General features: G+C 41.8%; 1 protein-coding gene across 5 annotated transcripts in view; it reads left to right on the top strand.

Annotated features, from left to right (window-relative positions):
• ENTREP1 (endosomal transmembrane epsin interactor 1) overlaps positions 1 to 22,679 on the top strand; it is a 73,330-nt gene that overhangs the window by 33,231 nt on the left and 17,420 nt on the right. For 4 of the 5 annotated variants that reach the window (XM_055428362.2, XM_055428363.2, XM_088837925.1 and 1 more), the window contains 2 exons: positions 9,982 to 10,092; positions 21,629 to 21,757. In XM_055428362.2, the coding sequence (XP_055284337.2) occupies positions 9,982 to 10,092; positions 21,629 to 21,757 (240 nt within the window). The remainder of the gene's footprint in view (positions 1 to 9,981; positions 10,093 to 21,628; positions 21,758 to 22,679) is intronic. The other variant, XM_088837924.1, reaches the window with a different exon arrangement.

Consider the following 22,679-nt stretch of genomic DNA (forward strand, 5'->3'; position numbering starts at 1 on the left):
GAAAAACAGTGGAAACAGTGTCAGACTTTATTTTTTGGGGCTCCAAAATCACTGCGGATGCTGATTGTAGCCATGAAATTAAAAGACGCTTACTCCTTGGAAGGAAAGTTATGACCAACCTTGATAGTATATTAAAAAGCAGAGACATTACTTTGCCAACCAAGGTCCGTCTAGTCAAGGCTATGGTTTTTCCCGTGGTCATGTATGGATGTGAGAGTTGGACTGTGAAGAAAGCTGATCACCGAAGAATTGATGCTTTTGAACTGTGGTGCTGGAGAAGACTCTTGAGAGTCCCTTAGACTGCAAGGAGATCCAACGAGTCCATTCTAAAGGAGATCAGTCCTGGGTGTTCATTGGAAGGACTGATGCTAAAGCTGAAACTGCGATCCTTTGGCCACCTCATGCAACGAGTTGACTCACTGGAAAAGACTCTGATGCTGGGAAAGGTTGGGGGCAGGAGGAGAAGGGGACGACAGAGAATGAGCTGGCTGGATGGCATCACCGACTCTGTGGACATGAGTTTGAGTGAACTGCGGGAGTTGGTGATGGACAGGGAGGCCTGGCATGCTGTGATTCATGGGGTCGCGGAGAGTCGGACACGACTGAGCGACTGAACTGAACTGAACTGAACTGATACTGTGTGGGGTGGCCAAAAAATAGAAAAGAAAAGTCAAACATACCTTTTGTGGCAAGCTATCTGGTGTATAAATATCAGAAAATACATATGATTCAAGTTAGTAACAATGAAACTGAAACCATAAAAGGCTTAACTCATGCTGCCAGTCCTTGTGAAAGGACTGCCTCTTTGGATCTTGGATTTTGCATTTTGCTCTTGAAAGCCACAGGATGCAATGAGGCAAACTCTCTACTTCTTGGGTCCCTCAGTCTTTCATGGCTAAAATATAAATTCTAGAAAGATTTTTTTCCATGAACTCTGGGCTTTTCTGTTTCTTGTTGGTAAATCCCAACTTCCCAGATGGCGTTAGTGGTAAAGAACCCACCTGCCAATGCAGGGGTTGAAAGAGATGCGAGTTTGGTCCCTGAGTTGAGAAGAACCCCTGGAGGAAGGCATGGCAACCCGCTCCAGTATTCCTGCCTGGAGAATTTGCATGAACAGAGGAGCCTGAGAGGAGCCTGATGGACTGCAGTCCATAGGGTCGCACAGAGTCGGACACAACTGAAGTGATTTAGCGGGCATGCACACTCACATGTTGGTAAATCACAGTGAGGAATTGACTTCAGTAGAATTCAGGGACTGTAACCCGTGGGGTTCACTTTGTTGAGCAAGTAATATTCAGTTTGAAGTGAGAACAATAGGAGATAGGCTTAAAGAGCAGGGGAAAAATTAGGTTAAATATATGGAAAAATTTTATAGAGAAGGTCTTGGTAAAATGCTATAATGATAACCTCATAAGAAGTTCATTAAGGGCCAGTTCACAAAGATCTTTCAGGGTGTAGTCCTGACAGGGGAAGGGTAGTCAGAGTCTAGAAGTTGGGATCATGTACTGAGGAGCCCTTGAGAACACCTGTGGCTTTTCATGAGGGACACAGCCAGCCTGAAGCTGCAGAGAAGGAACCAGGAGAATAACTACCCCAACCTCCTCCTCCTCTCTCCCTTGGGTCTTCTTCCAGGATGCCCACTGACTGAACCAAACCAGACACCAGAGGGCAGAGGAGCCCCACTGATACAGTCTGCAGATCAGGCTCCCCGAGAGGAGGGGCGAAGTATGGGGAGCAGAGGGAGGATCTGGAGGGGCCAGTAGGAGACACCTCACACACATGTGTTAATGGTCAGCATGATGGAGTGAGTTCCTAAAGCAGGCTGCAGAGAGAATTTATGGAAGAGTTTTGGAAATAATATACCTGCAGATTATCACAGGTGGACTGTAGTAACTGACTATCCTTTCCAGCTGCCATAGATTTGGGGGGGCAGTTATGCATCACAAGTGTAAGAACAAGTTGCTGCTACTGGAAACTAGTGAAACACATTTTGTGAAATTCATTTTATAATAAAAAGCCTTCCCCACAAAGGCAAAACGCCTATTGTTAGCAATAGTAAAACAGGTTGCCTAGTATTTTGCAGCATATAAAAGATTTTCATGTACATCATTTTGTGTTATTCTCTCATTAATCTTGGGAAGTACCTGGGATGATAGATCTTTTTTTTAAAACTTATTTTATTGACGTATAGTTGATTTACAGTGTTGTGTTAATTTCTGGTATAGAGCAAAGTGGTTTAATTGTACATATAAGTACATTATTTTTCATATTCTTTTCCATTTGGTTTTTTATAGGATATTGAATATAGTTCCCTGTGTTATACAGAAGAACCTTAATGTTTATTTATTCTATATATAATGGTTTGCATCTGCTACTCCCAAACTCCCATTCCATCTCTCCTTTACCCTCTCTCCTGCTTGGCAGCCACAAGTCTGTTCTTTATGTCTCTGAGTCTGTTTCTGTTTCATAGGTATATTCGTTTTTATCATATTTTAGATTCCATGTATAAGTACTATCATGACATTCGTCTCTCTCACACTTACTTCACTTAGCATGATAATCTCTAGGTCCATCTATGTTTTTGCAGATGACATTCTTTCTTTTTTGTGACTGAGCAGTATTCTATTGTATATATCTGCCACCTTGTCTTTATCCGTTCATCTGTAGATGGACATTTGTTTCCATGTCTTGCATATTGTAAACAGTGCTGCTGTTAACATAGCATGTATTTTTTCAAACTATAATTCTGTCCAGAATATGCCCCAAGTGCGATTGCTGGATCATATGGTAACTCTATTTTTTGAAAAACCTCCCTGCTGTTTTCTGTAGTGGCTGTACCAATTTACATTCCTATTAACACTGTAGGAAGATTCCCTTTTCTCCACAGCCTCTCCAGAATTTGTGGTTTGTAGATTTTTTGGTAATGGTTATTCTGACTGGTGTGAGATGGTACCTCATCATAATTTTGATTTGCATATCTCTAATAATCAGTGGGAAATAGATGGGGAAACAGTGGAAACAGTGTCAGACTTTATTTTTAGGGGCTCCAAAATCACTGCAGATGCTGATTGCAGCCATGAAATTAAAAGATGTTTACTCCTTGGAAGGAAAGTTATGACCAACCTAGATAGCATATTAAAAAGCAGAGCCATTACTTTGCCAACAAAGGTCCGTCTAGTCAAGGCTATGGTTTTTCCCGTGGTCATGTATGGATGTGAGAGTTGGACTGTGAAGAAAGCTGATCGCTGAAGAATTGATGCTTTTGAACTGTGGTGCTGGAGAAGACTCTTGAGAGTCCCTTGGACTGCAAGGAGATCCAACCAGTCCATTCTAAAGGAGATCAATCCTGGGTGTTCATTGGAAGGACTGATGCTAAAGCTGAAACTCCAATCCTTTGGCCACCTCATGCGACGAGATGACTCACTGGAAAAGACTCTGATGCTGGGAGAGATTGAGGGTGGGAGGAGAAGGGGACGACAGAGAATGAGATGGCTGGATGGCATCACTGACTTGATGGCCATGAGTTTGAGTGAACTCCAGGAGTTAGTGATGGACAGGGAGGCCTGGCATGCTGTGATTCTTGGGGTTGTAAAGAATTGGACATGACTGAGCGACTGAACTGAACTGAATAATCAGTGATGTTAAGCATCTTTTCATGTGCATGTTGGCCATCTGTATGTCTTATTTGGAAAAATGTCAGTTTAGATCTTCTGTCCACTTTTCAATAGGGTTTTTTTGTTGTTGTTGAGTTGTATGAGCTACGTTTTTATTTTGAAAATTAAGCACCTGTCGGTTGTATCATTTGCATGTATTTTCTCCCAGTAGGACAATAGACCTTTCTAACAGATGAGAAAAGCAAGTCTTATAGAGATTGTCTAAGATATCATGGCAAGCAAGGGGAAAGCCTGAATTTGAACCAAGTGTCCTGATTAAAAATTCAGGTGCCTTCCACAAAGAGAAATCCGGATCACATGCAATGATTTTTTAAAGGCAAGAACTGTTGACAAAATACCAGTATAAGAAATTCTGCTTTCAAGGTATAGCTGAGTGGGCTTTTGACTATGATGTTCTTTACTAGTAGCTGATTTTTTACTGTCTTCTGTTTGAGAAGACTCCATCTGGTGATAGATGGGATGGTATTTGAGCCTTGGAAGTTATACCATTATAACTAGGTAAAAGCCAGATGAGTCCATTCTGAAGGTGCATTTAAATCCTGAGTCCCGTATAATTCCAATATTTCATACAGTTGAGCCTGATCTAATCTCTGAAAGACACGTGCTTGGTATCCTAATAGCCACCATGTCTGATATATGCTACAGTGATCTACACTAGAGTGATTAGGTGATCATTTGGCCAATGTTTGGCCAGAGTTATAATAATAGTGATAAAAAAATCCATATCAGGAATAAATGTGGGAAAGAGTGCATGGAAATTTTGTACACAGCCTGTGTGCCTTGGGGCAGGTCTTTATTCTGGGGTTTGCAGGTGGCCGTTCTGGTGATGTGACTTTGACTTCTCATTAGCAGCCCCTCCACTGTAGAAGAGAAGCCAACCCATTAGGCAGTGAATCCCTAGGGCCTTCTCTCATCTTTGTTTTTCTGACATTATATGATCTCACCCTGCTGTCTTGACAGCTGGACTCAGAATTTTCTTCCTTATTTAAAAAATACATATTAATTATAATTTATATAAACCCTAGATCATAAGTAATCAATTAGCTAAGCTTTGACAGTTGGATACACCCATGTAGCCAATATCCAAAACAAGAGAGAAACATTTTTATCACTCCAGAAAGTTCCCTTATATCTTCTTAATCAGTCCCCTCACATCACACCTCCTCTGGGAGGGCAGCTGCTCTTCTGATTTCTCTCACCGTGATTGTTTGTCTGTTCCTGAACTTCATGTAAGTGGAATCATACAGTATCTGGACTGTTTTACTCAATGTAATGTCTTTGAACATGTTTTTGTGAATCACCAGTTTGTTTCTTTTTATTGCTGGAGGTATTCCATCATTTAAAAGTACCACAATTTGTTTATATGTTTTTCTGTTGTTGGTTATTTGAGCTCTTTTCTTCTTTTCATTTTTGGCCCAGTTTGAATAATGCTAATGTAAACATCCTTTTTTAAGTCCTTTTGTGGGCAATTGCATTTACTTCTTTGGTCTATTCCTAGCAGTGAGATTGTAGGTATATATTCAGATTTTTTGCAGTTTTTAAAAATTTATTTATTCATTTTAATTGGAGGATAATTACTTTCCAATATTGTGATGATTTTTGCCTTACATCAACATGAATCGGCTGTGGGTATACATGTGTCCCCCGATCCTGAACCCTCCTCCCACCTCCCTTCCCACCCTATCCTTTTGGGTTGTCCCAGAGCATTGACTCTCGGTGTCCTGCTTCATGCATGGAACTTGCACTGGTTATCGTTTTACATATGGTGATGTACATGTTTCAATGCTATTCTCTCAAATCATCCCACCCTCACCTTCTCCCACTGAGTCCAAAAGTCTGTTCTTTACATCTGTGTCTCCCTTGTCGCCCTGCATGTAGGATTGTCATTACCATCTTTCTTTGTTGTTCAGTTGCTCGGTCATGCCCGACTCTTTGTGACGCCATGGACTGCAGCATGCCAGACTTTCCTGTCCTTCACCATGTCCTGGAGCTTGCTCAAACTGATGTCCATTGAGTCAGTGATGCCATCCAGCCATTCTGTCCATTGTCATCCCCTTCTCCTCCTGCCTTCAGTCTTTCCCAGCTTCAGGGTCTTTTCTAATGAGTTCACATCAGGTAGCCAAAGTATTGGAGCTTCAGCTTCAGCCTTGGTCCTTCCAATGAATATTCAGGACTGATTTCCTTTAGGATGGACTGGTTTGATCTACTTGCAGTCCAAGGGACTCTCAAGAGTCTTCTCCAACACTACAGTTCAAAAGCATAACTTTTTCGGTGCTCAGCCTTCTGTATTGTCAACTCTCCCATCCATACATGACTACTGAAAAAACCATAGCTTTCACTATATGGATCTTTGTTGGCAAAGTCATGTCTCTGCTGTTTAATATGCTGTCTAGATTGGTCATAGCTTTTCTTCGAAGAACTAAGCATCCTTTAATTTCATGGTTGCAGTCAGCATTTGCAGTGATTTTGGAACCCAAGAAAATAAGGTCTATCACTGTTTCCGTTGTTTCTGCATCTATTTGCCATGAAGTGATGGGACCGGATGCCATGATCTTAATTTTTTGAATGTTGAATTATAAGCCAGCTTTTTAAAGCTGGGTCATATGGCATTTCTATTCCCAGTTTTTTAAGGAATCTCCACACTGTTCTCCATAGCAGCTATACCAGTTTGCATTCCCACCAGCAGTGTAAAAGGGTTCCTTTTTCTTCATACCCTCTCCAGCATTTACAGTTTGTAGACTTTTAAACTTTTAAACGATGGCCATTCTGACCAGTTTAAGATGATACCTCATTGTGGTTTTGATTTGCATTTCTCTATGCCAACAAAGGTCCGTCTAGTCAAGGTTATGGTTTTTCCCGTGGTCTTGTATGGATGTGAGAGTTGGACTGTGAAGAAAGCTGATCGCCGAAGAATTGATGCTTTTGAACTGTGGTGCTGGAGAAGACTCTTGAGAGTCCCTTAGACTGCAAGGAGATCCAACCAGTCCATTCTAAAGGAGATCAATCCTGGGTGTTCATTGGAAGGACTGATGCTAAAGCTGAAACTCCGATACTTTGGCCACCTCATGCGACGAGTTGACTCACTGGAAAAGACTCTGATGCTGGGAAAGGTTGGGGGCGGGAGGAGAAGGGGACGCAAGAGAATGAGATGGCTGGATGGCATCACCGACTCTGTGGACATGAGTTTGAGTGAACTCCAGGAGTTGGTGATGGACAGGGAGGCCTGGAGTGCTGTGATTCATGGGGTCGCGGAAAGTCGGACACGACTGAGCGACTGAACTGAATGATGAGTTATGTTGAGCATCTTTTCACATGTTTATTAGCCATCTGTATGTTTTTTATTTTAGAATAGTTTTAGTTTTACAGAAGCATTTCTCAGGTGACGCTAATGGTAAAGAATCCACCTGCCGATGCAGGAGACGAGTGTTCTATCCTTGGGTTGGGAAGATCCCCTGGAGTAGGAAATGGCAGCTCATTCTAGTATTCTTGCCTGGAAAATTCCATGAAAAGAGGATCCTGGTAGGCTACAGTCCATGGGACCTCAGAAAGTCAGACACGACTGTGTAAACACAGTTTCATAGAAATATTGCATAGATAGTACAGAGTGGTCTTGTATACCCCATACCCAGTTTCCTCCATTATTGATGTCTTACACTGGTATGGTACATTTGGCACAATTAATGAACCAGTATTGATATATTGAAACTGAAAAGTGCTAGTTGCTCAGTAGTGTCCAACTCTTTGCAACCCTGTGCACTGTAGCCCATCAGGCTCCTCTGCCCATGGAATTCTCCAGGCAAGAATATTAGAGTGGGTTGCCATTTCCTTCTCCAGGGGATCTTTCCAAGCCAGGGATCAAACCCTGATCTCCTGCATTGCAGGTAGATTCTTTACCATCTCAGCCACCAGGGAAATCCATTGATATATTATTATACACTCTTCAGGGTTCCTTAGTTTTTGCCTGCTGTCCTTTTTCTGTCTGTGATTCCATCCCAGGGCACCACATTACATTTAAGTATCATAGCTCCTTGGGATCCTCCTGGCTGTAACAATTTCTCAAACTTTCATGTTTTGATGACCTTGACTCTTTTGCAGAGTACGGGTCAGGTATTTTTTAGAATGTATTTCAGTTGGGATTATCCGATGTTTTCTCATGATTAGACAGAAGTTCTTATGAATTTGGGTGAGGAAGATCACAGAGTAAAGTGCCATCTCTATCACAGGATGTCAAGAATGTTAGGTATCATTATAACTTATCAGTAATATTAACCTTGGTCACCTCATTAATTTAGTGTTTGTCAGGTTTCCCCACTGGAAAGTTACTCCCCCTCCTCTTTGCATATCTTTTTCTAAAGTGTTGGTACTATTTTATACTCGGACAAGCAGTGTTTGAGAGTCCACCTGCTCCTTATCCTCACCAACACTTGCTCTTGTCAGTCTTTAATTTTAACCATTCTAGTTAGTGTGAGGTCATCCCTGTGGTTTTAATTTGTATTCAGTGATGACTATTGATGTTGAGCACTTTTTCATCTGCTTCTTGGCTATTCATATATCTTGTTTTGTGACATCTCTGTTCAAGTCTTTTGCCTGATTTTTTAAATTGAGTTATTTGTCTTTTTATTATTGACTTGGGGAGTTATTTGTATATTCTAGACATAACTTCTTTATTCAATATAGGCATGAAATGTTTTCTCCCAGCCTGTGGCTTGCCTTTTTGATTTCTTACTGATGTCTTTTGATGAGCTGGATTTAAGATTCTAATGAAGAGAACTGAGGTCCAGTGTTGGGTAATAGACTCTCACCCAATCTATAGCTGATGCTGCTAATTTTCAGTTATGAAGATTAGTGCTGGGCTGGTGGGTAAAAGGATTATAACTATGTTTTCTTTTCAAGTCATCTGGTATTCATTAAAAGAAAATTTCCAAAGGCAAGTTCAACATTCCCCATAGTAACAATAATTGTGTTGTTGGGTGTGAAGATTCCAGATATGTTAGGTCTCTTTGAGTAGCAACTGCCAGGACATGGAAGAAACCTACATAAGAAGACCATGTCCTGTCTTTTGCCAATTATGAATTCTCATTTCCCGAAAAGCTTAGGCATAATCAGGGATGACAGTAAAAAGGGGGTCTCTTGCATGGGAAGAGCAAGTCAAGTTTACAGACAGGGAGGAATCTAGCCTGGGAAATGGCAACACAGAGGCCACTTCCAGCATTTTCCCCCAGATTTGGTGACAGGGTGCATAATCCTTTTACCAATTAACAAAAAAGGAGAGAAGGAGAAGCCAGACTTGGTGAAAAACAAGTCTCCTTGTTCATCGGTCAAGAGAGTCTTCAGTCAGGTTCAGGAAGGGTCTGGATTCTTAAGAGTCAGTTGGTGTTTACAGTTCTTAAACTCCTCTTGGAGAGGAAGGAAGAATTCCTCTTAAGAAAAGGGACATCATGTAATATTAAATATTGACTCATAAGTTGGGTCTGGGAGATACTTTCAAGCTTCTTGAAATACCAGTAGTAAGGAAAGAGCTTTCTCTAGACTTCACATGTTAACTCATTTACCAGCCAGTCCTGACATGTTGACTCCCTGAAATGATGCTTGGTTCTAAAACTGATAATCATGAGTTTCAATCTTTCATATTTGCAAAAGATTGAAAATCTTTCAGGTTTTTAGTCTTTTGCAAATATGTTTGAAAAATCAGGTTGAAAAGTCCTTTGTAGTTTCTAATTTGTGCTAAGTAAATACTGGCTTCTTGATTGATTTCTGTCAGTTCTTAATCATTTAGCATAGTATTTGTAATATTTAACTTTGAGATGAGTACTTGGAAGATCATTGCATGCTTTTTCTTTAGTACCAATGGTGTTTGGAACTGAAAAAAAGACTCACCTTTATTTTATTTTTACACATATACTATGATTTCTGGCTGGTAATGACTCTGAACTCCTTGATTTTCCTGGTTCCACTTATGTTCTAGAATTCTCCATTTATCCAATTACCATGATTCTGTAAAATTTGGAAGAAATAACAGTGGCTCTAGGAGGAAATAGCCGTGGCTTAATGTCATGTACAGCTAAAAGTCAGGACTCTTATCTGCAAAGAGGAAGAAAAATAGGGCTTGAAATTGAGAAGACTTGAGGGTCAGTGGCATTCCTTAGCACAATTTAGAACGTTCTAAAAAGTGGAGGGGGGAAGTTTGCCCATTAAAAACATGATTCTGACTTTTGTTTTCTCTAGGAAAAGAATGAGACTTTTTACTTAGAAAAGAGTCTCTGAATCGAGCCGTCATCTCTAACTGCCTTTTTTCTTGCTGTCTCAGGTGAATCTCTTTGTGCTGCTGTCTGTGGTGTGTGTGCTCCTGAATTTAGCCGGATTTATTCTTGGCTGCCAGGGCGCTCAGTTTGTGTCCAGCGTGCCCAGGTGTGATCTGGTAAGCTGTCCCGAAACATCACTTTGCGCGTGTGCCACCCGTGGCCTGCCCAGCATTCTTGGGTGACAGTGTGTGGCTGGACACAGGACCATGCAGTGTCCTAAAGCGAGACCTGAAGTCGGTAAAAGGAAGTGGGAAAACAAAATAAAGAACTAACTGCTAATTATTTTACTCAGATTGTTGATTAGTTTTTCTAAAGCAGGGACCAGCCAGTAGAACCCCCAAACCACAGCAATATAGTGCATCATTAGTCAGTGAATAGATGGATCAGTTGTACAATCAGTATCTATCTGCTCTCGTCTAAAGAGGAAAGATGGATATTATCAGAGTTCAGGTTAGCAGTCCTTTATCTGAAACTTCTGGAGGCCTTTCAGCATTCAGAGTTTTTCCAATTTTTAGAAGATAAATGTGACACATAGACTGTTTATTCTTTAATACCTCAGTGGAGTTGGAAGACAGTAGATTGTCATCAAAATTTTTGGTGTCCAGAGTTTTGGGGATTTCAGAATCATAGATAAGAGGTTGTGAACCTGTGCTATCCCAATTTTTTTTTCTAATTTTTAATTGTGGTAAAATATACATAGCATAAAATATACCATCTTAACCATTCACTAATGTTAAATACATTCACCTTGTTGTGCAGCCAATCTTCAGAACTCTTTCCATCTTGCAAAGCTGACATTATACATTTTATTTTCTTTAAAAATTTATTTATTTATGGCTGCACTGGGTCTCATTGCTGCACACAGAGGACTTTTCCATCACACATATCTCCCTGTGGCAAAAAGCAAAAGAAGTAGACTCCTGGGAATTCCCTGACCATCCAGTGGTTAAGACTCCATGCTCCCAATGTTGGGGGCACAGGTCAGGAAACTGAGATTCAGCATGTCTCATGACCTGTTCGGCCCCCGCCGTCCCCCCGCCGAAAAGTGGACTCTTCATGAGTTATAGTAAACCTCATCTATTTGGAACTTGGTTCCATGGCATTCTCACCCAGTCAAAACCAGCAGGATACAAGTGAAGAAGGCCACCATGCTTCTTACAGCACTGTGATGGAATCCTTGCAGGAAGCTCATGAGATAGGAAGATTCTAGGGATAGATGGGAAGATACCTCAGGGACTCAGTTAAAACTTGTTGCTTTTAACAACCCTTCACAGTTTTAAAAAGTTTTTGTCATTTTGTTGCTTAATAACCTTAAGTTTTAGAAGCACAGGCTCACAGTGTTTCCTGATGGTTAAGGCCCTCTGTGACTTGCCCTTGTCCCTCTCCCCCACTGTAATCAAGCCCAAGCCCACAAGCCACCGAGGTTCCTGCCCTCCTTTGCTATTCCTGACAATGCCTCTCCCCTGACCATTCCCTATCCCTTCCTTCCATGTTCATCCAAATAGGATCGGCCTTTTAACGCCTCATTCAATGATTATCTTTTTAAGGAAGTAGTCCCTGATCCCCAGCGAAGATAATCTTCCAGAATTCCTGTCTGTCCATCTCTGAAACATTTCTCCTTTTCTTTTTTGGGCTAAAGGTTGTTCATACACGTGTCTTCTCTCTTTTTCTGTTCTGGAATCTCCCCAAGGACAGTGTCTGGCTCTCTACCTTCTGGGGAGTTTTCAACAGCACCTCCTCGCACTTCTTTATATACACAGAGTTCCCAGAAAAACATTTTAAACAAGGCTTGGTCTCTCTGTCACTAATCACACAGAAATTGGAAGGGACAAAGAGAACAGACACAGGAGAGAAGTGAAAAGTCATAATACACTGGAAGATAATTCAGCAAAAGAGCAGCATCTATTCTATGCAAGACACCATACTAGAGACCACAGAGAGTAGAAAGAAAAGTCAGACATTGTTTCTGACCCAGAAGTTTATCACATAGCACGAGGAGTGGGGTCACTGTGGCAAGTGCTTGATCAGTGTGTGTGGAAGGAATGAATAAACGCCCAAATGCAAAGCCAGGGAGACTGCATGCAGCCATCAGAGTGAGACATGGTGTTCTGGGGATGCAAAAGAAGGTGGTCTTGGACCCATGGGAAGGTGGGAAAAGGATACCTGGAACATAGGTATTTGAGATGGGCCCTGAAGGTTAATAAGTAAAGGGAGTGAGTTGAAGCCAGGAGAGGAGAGGATTCTGAGTGCAGTGGTCAGAAGTTAGCCCAAGTGGTAGATCACTGGGGGCTCTGGAACAAACAGAAGCCAAATTGCAAGGTGTAAAGGTCCATACGGTTGACTTTTCTGAGAAATTCTGTGGTTCTCTACCTTGACTGCTATTAGAATTACCTGGGGAACATTTTTAAAAGAATATCAAAGCTCGGGCCCTATACCCAGATATGCTCAGTTGCCCTGAAGTGGGGGCCTGAACATAAGTATTATTTTTTAAAGCTTTTAAGTGTATTTTTAATTAAAAAAATTTCCCACTACCACAAAACCAACTCTGAGATTTTTCTGATTATATGATTGTAAAAATTGGACAATCATAAAAGTGTGGGATGGAACTTAAAAATCATTTGAAACCTCAGTGTTCTGGGATATCATAGATAATCATTTGACACTTTTTTGTGTTTGTCTTTTTGAATAAAAACATTCATCAACGGGACCATATTGTAGTTGGTTTTCGTTAGGGAGCCTGTGAGGAAGGGATGTTTTCCTTCCCTCTTTGCCTCACCACCCACACATCATTCCAAATCCACAGTAATAAGCTGGGGGGTTTCCTTTCACGTTTTCACACTTACGTAACCTTGCATAGATGTGTCTGCGGTGGGGTTGCTCAGTCGTGTCCAACTCTTTGTGACCCCGTGGACTGCAGCACGCCAGGCTTCCCTGTCCTTCACCATGTCCTTCACCTGTTCTCCCTGGAACTTGCTCAAACTCATGTCCATTGAGTCAGTGGTGCCATCCAACAATCTCATCCTCTCTCATCCCTTTCTTCTCCTGCCTTCAATCGTTCCCAGCATCAGGGCTTTTTCCAGTGAGTCAGCTTTTTGCTTCAGGTGGCTCAAGTATTGGAGCTTCACCTTCAGCATTGGTCCTTCCAAGGGATATTCAGGATTGATTTCCTTTGGGATAGACTGGTTTGATCTCCTTTCAGTTCAAGGGACCCTCAAGAGTTTTCTCCAACACCACAGTTCAAAAGCATCGATTCTTCAGTGCTCATCCTTCTTTATAGTCCAACTCTCACATCCATACATGACTACTGGAAAAATCATAACTTTGACTATTTGGACCTTTGTTGGCTAAGTAATGTCTCTGCTTTTTAATATGCTGTCTAGGTTTGTCATGACTTATTTTTCAAAAATGGAATCTGTTGTATCCACTTACCTGTGTATTGTTTTTCTGACTTAAAATTACATGAAGTACGGCTCTAACATCTTTTTTTTCCCTCTGAGCAGCTCAGTTCTCTGTTTTCTTGTTGTCTGTTGTGATTTGGGTTTTGACCGATAAAAGCATGCTGCTATGAATACCACTCTGCATATCCCCACGGGAGCTGTTGACCTAAGTGGGCTAGTCTCCCAGGACAGGGATTGTTCTTCTGTTTGTCTCATCTTTTTATAGCTCATTCAGCCATTTCATTATTTTATTCTTTGTTTTTTAAATTAAGATAAAATTTGCCAACAGTTAAATGACCAGGTCTCAAGTGCACAGTTCATCAAAAGTTTTGACCAGTGTGTATATTCATCATGACAAATACACTTGTGTTCAGGCAAGATATGGAGCATTTTCATTACTTTAGAGAGTTGTTTGCTGTCTTGTTTCAGCCAATTTCAACTTTCTCATAGGCAACCTCTGTACCAGTTTTGTTCACCATAGATTAGTTTTGCCTGTTCTTGGACTTCACACAAGTGGAGTCATGTGGTATCTACCTTTTTGTGTCTGACCTGTTTAGCTCAGCATGATGTTTTTGAGATTCATCCATGTTTTTGGGGTCATATCAGTTGTTTGCTCTTTTTTAAAAAATTAATTTATTTATTTTAATTGGAGGCTAATTACTTTACAATATTGTAGTGGTTTTTGCCATACGTTGACATGAATCCGCCCCGGGTGTACATGTGTTCCCCATCCTGAACCCCCCTCCCACCTCCCTCCCCATCCCATCTCTCAGGGTCATCCCAGTGCACCAGCCCCGAGCACCCTGTCTCATGTATCGAACCTGGACTGGTGATCTGTTTCACATATGATAATATACGTGTTTCAATGCTATTCTCTCAAATCATCCCACCCTCACTCTCTCCCATAGAGTCCAAAAGACTGTTCTTTACATCTGTGTCTCTTTTGCTGTCTCGCATATAGGGTTATCATTACCATCTTTCTAAATTCCATATATATGCGTTAGTATACTGTATTGGTGTTTCTCTTTCTGACTTACTTCACTCTGTATAATAGGCTCCAGTTTCATCCACCTCATTAGAACTGATTCAAATGTATTCTTTTTAATTGCTGAGTAATACTCCATTGTGTATATGTACCACGGCTCTCTTATCTATTCATCTGCTGATGGACATCTAGGTTGCTGCCATGTCCTGGCTATTGTAAACAGTGCTGCGATGAACATTGGGGCACACGTGTCTCTCTCTATTCTGGTTTCCTTGGTGCGTATGCCCAGGAGTGCGATTGCTGGATCATATGGCAGTTCTATTTCCAGTTTTTAAAGGAATCTCCACACTATTCTCCATAGTGGCTGTACTAGTTTGCATTCCCACCAACAGTGTAAGAGGGTTCCCTTTTCTCCACACCCTCTCCAGCATTTATTGCTTGTAGACTTTTGGATAGCAGCCATTCTGACTGGCGTGAAATGGTACCTCATTGTGGTTTTGATTTGCATTTCTCTGATGATGAGTGATGTTGAGCATCTTTTCATGTGTTTGTTAGCCATCTGTATGTCTTCTTTGGAGAAATGTCTGTTTAGTTCTTTGGCCCATTTTTAGATTGGGTCATTTATTTTCCTGGAATTGAGCTGCAGGAGCTACTTGTAATTTTTGAGGTTAATCCTTTATCAGTTGCTTCATTTGCTATTATTTTCTCCCATTCTGAAGGCTGTCTTTTCACCTTGCTTATAGTTTCCTTTGTTATGCAAAAGCTTTTAAGTTTAATTAGGTCCCATTTGTTTATTTTTGCTTTTATTTCCATTACTCTGGGAGGTGCTCTTTATTTTTTTTAACCAGGGCAATATTTCATGCTATAAAAATACCATAGCTTGTTTTATCAGTTCTCCTGATAACTGGGTTGTTTCCAGTTTAGGGGTATTATGAACAAAGCTGTTGTGAACATTTTTGTGTAGTTTTTCTTGGTCGACCTATTTTCATTTCTCTTGAGTAAACACACAGGTGTAGAATTGTTGGGCTGTGTGGTGAGTGTATGTCTAACTTTGTAAGAATTGCTAAATGGTTTTCCGAAGTAGATGGGGACTAAGTGTATTTAATTTAAAATGTGTGGACAGTTCCTTTATTAAAGGGCTTTAACTTACTTTTCTACCAGTAACCTTCCACCTGCAACATGTTACTCTAATTTTTACCAGTCTGATGGGACTGAGTCCAGATGTCATTGTTACTTTAAGTTGCAGTTCCCTGATTGATAGAGGTGGTACCAGCATTTTGGGGAAAACTTTACAGAAAATTCTAATATGCGGCTAGGGTAGAGAACTGTAGTACTGATGGATGATGGGAGGAAGACGAAGATCTTCTATTTTTACATTTAAAGTCGCTCAGTCGTGTCCAACTCTTTGCAACCCCATGGACTAAGTCCATGGAATTCTCCAGGCCAGATAACTGAAGTGGGTAGCCTATCCCTTTTCCAGGGGATCTTCCCAACCCAGGGATTGAACCCAGGTCTCCTGCTTTGTGGGTGGATTCTTTACCAGCTGAGCCATAAGGGAAGCCCAAGAATACTGGGGTGCGTAGCCTATCCCTTCTCCACGGGATCTTCCCAACCCAGGAATCGAATCTGGGTCTCCTGCATGGCAGGGGGATTCTTTACCAGCTGAGCTATCTGAGGCTAACTGAAGCTATCTGAGCTAACTGAAGCCAAAATTCTGACACTTGTAGTTTGTTTCCTCCTGTTGCTTATGAGAGAGATAAAAAATGTCTGACACTTGCAGCTTATTTCCTCCATTTGGAGACCCCTAGCCTTCCTACCTGGAGAAGGCAATGGCAAGCCACTCCAGTACTATTGCCTAGAAAATCCCATGGATGGAGGAGCCTGGAAGGCTGCAGTCCGTGGGGTCGCTAAGGGTCGGACACGACTGAGTGACTTCACTTTCACTTTTCACTTTCCACCTTCACACATTGGAGAAGGAAATGGCAACCCACTCTAGTGTTCTTGCCTGGAGAATCCCAGGGACGGGGGAGCCTGGTGGGCTTCCGTCTATGGGGTCACACAGAGTTGGACACGACTGAAGTGACTTAGCAGCAGCAGCAGCAGCCTTCCTACCGGAGAAGGCAATGGCATCCCACTCCAGCACTCTTGCCTGGAAAATCCCATACAGAGGAGCCTGGTAGGCTGTAGTCCATGAAGGTGCTAGGAGTCGGACACGACTGAGCGACTTAATTTTCACTTTTCACTTTCTTGCATTGGAGAAGGAAATGGCGACCCACTCCAGTGTTCTTGCCTAGACAATCCTGTAGACAGAGGAGCCTGGTGGGCTGCCGTCTATGGGGTCGCACAGAGTCAGACACGATTGAAGCGACTTAGCAGCAGCAGCAGCCTTCTTACCTGTTACCCTCTCATTCCCCGCTTTTGTTTTAGGAGAATTATGTTGCCTAGGGAAAGGTACATCGTCCCTAAATTGTTGAGGCAACATGTTCTCCTAACCTTCATATTGAGGGTCTCTGATCTGAGGCCCCAAGTAGTAGTTGGAGGAAGCTGCCGCAGTGGCAGGAGTTTGAGCAACCATTTCTAACTTAAAAGCCTTCATGCGGCTCGAAGCAAATCCAGTCACACAGTTACAGATGCAGGCAGCAAACAGCAAAAACAGAACAATCAGCAAAGTTAAAAGTCACATTATGTCCACAGTTAATGTACAGAGTGTTGCACCAGTCCATTTTAGGATTGTTAGATGTCATCAGATTAAGAAGAGGCATCACATATGATTGTTGTTGTCGAAGGTATTCGCAGACTTATAGAAAGTCTGAAAGATAGATGGTTTTCATTTAAGAATGGGGAGATTCTTAAGAGATGGAAGAGAAGTTCAAATAGATTTTCAGAAATATTGGGCAGAGATGGGATTAAGAAGGCAGGAGAAGGATTAGAAACAGGAAGAACTTGGAACACAAAATGCATGGTTGCCTAGAACCATTTTATACGGGGCATAAGGGCTTTCCTGTATTCACTGGGCAAGGTGATAGATATTCATTGTTGTTTGCATAATGATTAACTTTCAGATACTATCTCTTATTTAAAGGAATTAATTCTCACTTACCTGGAAAATTTTTGCCATGCAAACTGGCTCACCCCAAAAGTTACAGATAGCTGAGGTTTCTATATATTTGGATGTCCAGGGTTGTGTGAATTACGCAAGTGTGTGTACAGCCCGCACAGGACTGGTTTGCCCCTTATTATAAAGCCTTGGGTCAAGAATGGACTCGTGTAGGAAGGGAGTACTTTGAAGATGACACCTAATGTTACTGGAGGGAGGTAAAACTAGGTAAGATCTTGAGGCTTACACAGCTATAATTAACAGAAATTGCATTGTGACCCATTGAAAAACATGAGTTTGGTTCCTGCTTGGGGAAGGAGGGTCTTGTGTACATGAACAGAATGGACATGTGAGAAGAATGAATAATCTCTATTAGCTGCTGCTTTGTTATACTAAATAATGCTGTTAGTATTAAAACAGGAAGTTCTCAGCCTGAGACTTTCAGGGAGGAAGCCCATTGAGAGCAATATTTACCTTCTGAATTTAGCCTGGTGTAAGTAACCTCAGATATGCAGATGACACCACCCTTATGGCAGAAAGTGAAGAGGAACTCAAAAGCCTCTTGATGAAAGTGAAAGAGGAGAGTGAAAGGGTTGGCTTGAAGCTCAACATTCAGAAAACAAAGATCATGGCATCTCGTCCCATCACTTCATGGGAAATAGATGGAAAAACAGTGGAAACAGTGTCAGACTTTATTTTTTTGGGCTCCAAAATCACTGCAGATGCTGATTGCAGCCATGAAATTAAAAGATGCTTACTCCTTGGAAGGAAAGTTATGACGAACCTAGATAGTATATTAAAAAGCAGAGACATTACTTTGCCAACCAAGGTCCATCTAGTCAAGGCTATGGTTTTTCCCGTGGTCATGTATGGATGTGAGAGTTGGACTGTGAAGACAGCTGATCGCCGAAGAATTGATGCTTTTGAACTGTAGTGCTGGAGAAGACTCTTGAGAGTTCCTTGGACTGCAAGGAGATCCAACCAGTCCATTCTAACGGAGATCAATCCTGGGTGTTTGTTGGAAGGACTGATGCTAAAGCTGAAACTCCAATACTTTGGCCACCTCATGCGACGAGTTGACTCACTGGAAAAGACTCTGATGCTGGGAAAGGTTGGGGGCGGGAGGAGAAGGGGACGACCGAGAATGAGATGGCTGGATGGCATCACCGACTCTGTGTACATGAGTTTGAGTGAACTCCAGGAGTTGGTGATGGACAGGGAGGCCTGGCGTGCTGTGATTCATGGGGTTGCAGAGAGTCGGACATGACTGAGCGACTGAACTGAACTGAACTGAAGGCTATTATTAACTGTAGAAGAGGACCAACAGAAAGTCAGCCATCCCTGAGGGGAAAGAATAGTTCCCACCTGCCGAGGGAAATCCTGTGTGAATGGTCACAGTAATTTTCCTTTAGAAGGAAGAATCTCTTATAGATATTAACAGCAGGATGTGCCTTCAAAAATGTGAGACAATGAAAGAAAAATTCAAATACAAACAGCTTTGTGCCTTTGTGTGTGGAGTTGTGGATCTAGGTGTGGGGACATTGCTGAGGTGACAATCTCTGTGGATAAACCAGGAAAAGACAGAAACCAAGTGGCTGTGAACTGATACATGGAGTCCATGGAGGTAACTCTAGTTGTAATTTTTTTTTTATCAGAGGCAAAAGTTATATCAAAATCAGCATCAGTGTTTAATGCAGTAAGGCGTCCCTTTCAGTATGATTTAAGGACAAGGAATAAAAAGTGTTCTGGGATTCATGGGGTTCTAGAAGAGGCAAAGCTAATCTCTATCTCTCATGCTGTACCTTGTGGCATGTGGGGATTTGGTTCCCCGACCAGGGGTTGAACCCACACCCCTTGTCATGAAAGTGTGCAGTCTTAGTCACTGGACCACCAGGGAAGTTCCAGAGACAAAACTAATCTACATGTAAAAAATATCCAAGCAGTGGTTGCCTTTAGGAGGGTGTGGGCACAGATCAATGGGGAAGGGGTGTGAAGGATTTTCTCTGGTGATAGGGTTTTCTGTATGTTGTTAAGTGTTTGAGTTACAGATATACACATGACTCAAAGTTCCTTGAATGGTATGCTTACGATTTGTGTATGTAAATTGTGTGTGTGTACATGGATTTCAGCTCAAAAGAAAAACAAGCCCAAACGAAAAAATGTGTAATCCAGTGGTACAAATTTCTCCCCTTGGGCTTCCCAAGTGCTAGTGGTAAAGAATCTGCCTGCCAGCGCAGCAGACGCAAAAGAAACTGGTTCTATCCCTGGGTGGGGACTGTATCCTGGAGGAGGGCATGGCAACCCACTCCAGGATACTTGCCTGAAGAATCCCAAAGGCAGTGGAGCCTGGCAGGCTATAGTCCGTGGGGTTGCAAAGAGTCAGACACAAGTGATGTGACTTAGCACACAGCACGAGTTTCTTCCTAGTTTGGAAAATACCATGAGATTTGCCACTAGGATTAGACAGTAAGAATCTTAATTAGAAAAAGACTTTTTTTCTGTTAAGTAACTAAAATGGTTTTCTGTTAAGTAACTAAAAAGCAGAGACATTACTTTGCCAACAAAGGTCTGTCTAGTCAAAGCTATGGTTTTTCCAGTAGTCATGTATGGATGTGGGAGTTGGACTATAAAGAAAGTTGAGCGCCGAAGAATTGATGCTTTTGAACTGTGGTGTTGTAGGAGACTCTTGAGAGTCCTTTGAACTACAAGGAGATCCAGCCAGTCCATCCTAAAGGAAATTAGTCCTGAATATTCATTGGAAGGACTGATGCTGAAGCTGAAGCTCCAATACTTTAGCCACCTGATATGAAGAATGGACTCATTGGAAAAGACCCTGATGCTGGGAAAGATTGAAGGCAGGAGGAGAAGGGGATGACAGAGGATGAGATGGTTGGATGGCCTCACTGACTCGATGGACATGAGTTTGAGCAAGCTCCGGGAGTTGGTGATAGACAGGGAAGCCTGGTGTGCTGCTGTCCATGGGGTCGCAAAAAGTTGGACATGACTGAGCAACTGAACTGAACTAAAACATTGTAGACATTCAGTCATTCTTAAAGATGCCTGAAAAAATTTGCAGCTAGTGAAGTCAAAACTGCCTCTGTAATTTAACAAGTATGAAAGAGGTGTGGCCTTTCTTTTTAGCCAAAACGATATAGCCAACTTTAACAGCTCTAGCTGCAGAGTAAGTAAAAATGAAACTCTGTCCCCAAATTATGGGTCTTATTAGCCCAGTTCAGCTGATATGTATGTTCCCAACCTGACTCAATAGAAACTTGGAAAAGTGACCAAAAGTTTGCAAAGCATCTCACTAAAAATATTTGAGATTACTCATCAGTGATGTTATCACTTCAGATATCACACAACTTGTGCAAGAATCTGTGAACATGTTAAAGATGTGAACTGAGAGATCTCTTTAAGCCTACGTGGTTTAGGGCTACTGTTCTCCACACAGACCCTGAGCTCATTCCAGGCACATAGTAGACTGAACTTCCTTGCCCTCTTGGATAAGTGGAACCATATGATTTGTTTTGGAAATGAAACTGAGTTCATGCGATGAGTGTCATTTCCTAAGGAAAAGATTTAAGCTAGCGTGACCAGAAGTAGCAAATCTAAAGGCACCCAATTAAATCTGAATTTCAAATAAACAGCTAATAGTTTTGGTTTTTTTACTGTAAACTTACCTTGTGCAATATTTGGGGCATACTGACTCTAAGGAATGATCTTTTTATCTGAATTCAAATTTCATTGAGCATCTTGCCTTTTACCTTGTAACACTGCTTTAATAAGTGCCAGTGTACAGTTCATCAGGTGCTCTCCGTGTCTCTAGCATAGCGATCCTCAGTCTTCAGATAGTGGATCCATTGCCCTTGGACCCCATGGCAATATGAAGAGCAGAGTCCTCTGCTGACCTGCAGTGGACATATAGCATAGTCAAGAAATAACCTTGGTTGATGAAGCCACTGAAATTTGGGGGCTGGTTCTTAACCACAGCATACCTAAGCTATCCTGACTGCTATAGATATTGCCCGACCCTGAGCCCGGCCATAACTCATTCTGTGATACAGCAGCTCCGTGGTGTGGCCCGTGTATTTTTACTTAATAATTAAATTACTCTTCTGCCTTTTCCCCTTAAGGTGGACTTAGGTGAAGGCAAGATTTGCTTCTGTTGTGAAGAATTTCAACCAGCCAAATGCACAGACAGAGAAAATGCCTTGAAACTCTTCCCGGTTCAACCCTGTAGTGCTGTTCACCTTCTCCTCAAGGTATCTGAAATGGATTCCACCCCCAGATGGTAAACACACCACGGAGACGCCAAGGAAGGCAAAGCTCCCTGAAATATTCCTCTTCTGTTACCTCCTTCAAATAATGCTGTTAAAAGCAGATATGAGTGACTCCTTATCAGTGACCCAGAGACAGCATTGAGAGCAAAAGGGACCACAGGTTATTTATTGTTGCCTCTTAAGTTATGAATAGATGGCTTATTTGTGTTCAGAATTATAAGCTGATAAAAAAGGTAAAGGAGCCATACATACACATATATGCACACATACATCCCACGATGCGGCTACACATATATGTGGTAGTTTTAGCAGAACCTCTGAAGTGCATGCCCGTTTGTCACTGTTCTAATGCTCCTTTGTTGACCTAAATGAACCTTGTGGGCTACTGAGTGTTGCTGTTGTAAGATGCTTAGGCTAAGGAGATGTATTGGCCAAAAAATGAAGGAGAAATTGAAGACACTACCTCTTGTTTAATAGGCTGCAACTATACTAAGCCAAAGATATGAAAAACAGAGGAAACCAGGTTAAAAAAAAATGCTGGAGAAATGGATAAAAATCGTGTCCTGACTTAAGGTCTTTTAGCCCAGTGAGTGACACGATCAGTTGGTAAACCCTGAGATACTAGCTTTTGGATGGTCCCTCACTGATGGCTTCCTTTAGATCTTAGTTTTGGGTTTATTTTTCGTGAGGAAGAGGAATCTCTAAGCAAAGAGAGAAAAGTTGCCAGCTCTCGGAGTTTGTGGAGGCTGTAAAAATGGCCTTCTTTCTTTGGCTTTTGGATTTTTGGTAGCTGAGTCACCCCTAAACTTTCTGAGCCAGGACTTTGCTTGGGGAAAGCCCCACTAAGAAGCCAGGACTGTAGCAACAGAAACTTTTGGAACTGGCTTTGCTGCTATTTTGAGGC

Source organism: Moschus berezovskii, chromosome 7 (genome assembly GCF_049115385.1).
Source record: "Moschus berezovskii isolate FMDL1 chromosome 7, NW_MosBer_1.0, whole genome shotgun sequence".
Taxonomy (NCBI): domain Eukaryota; kingdom Metazoa; phylum Chordata; class Mammalia; order Artiodactyla; family Moschidae; genus Moschus; species Moschus berezovskii.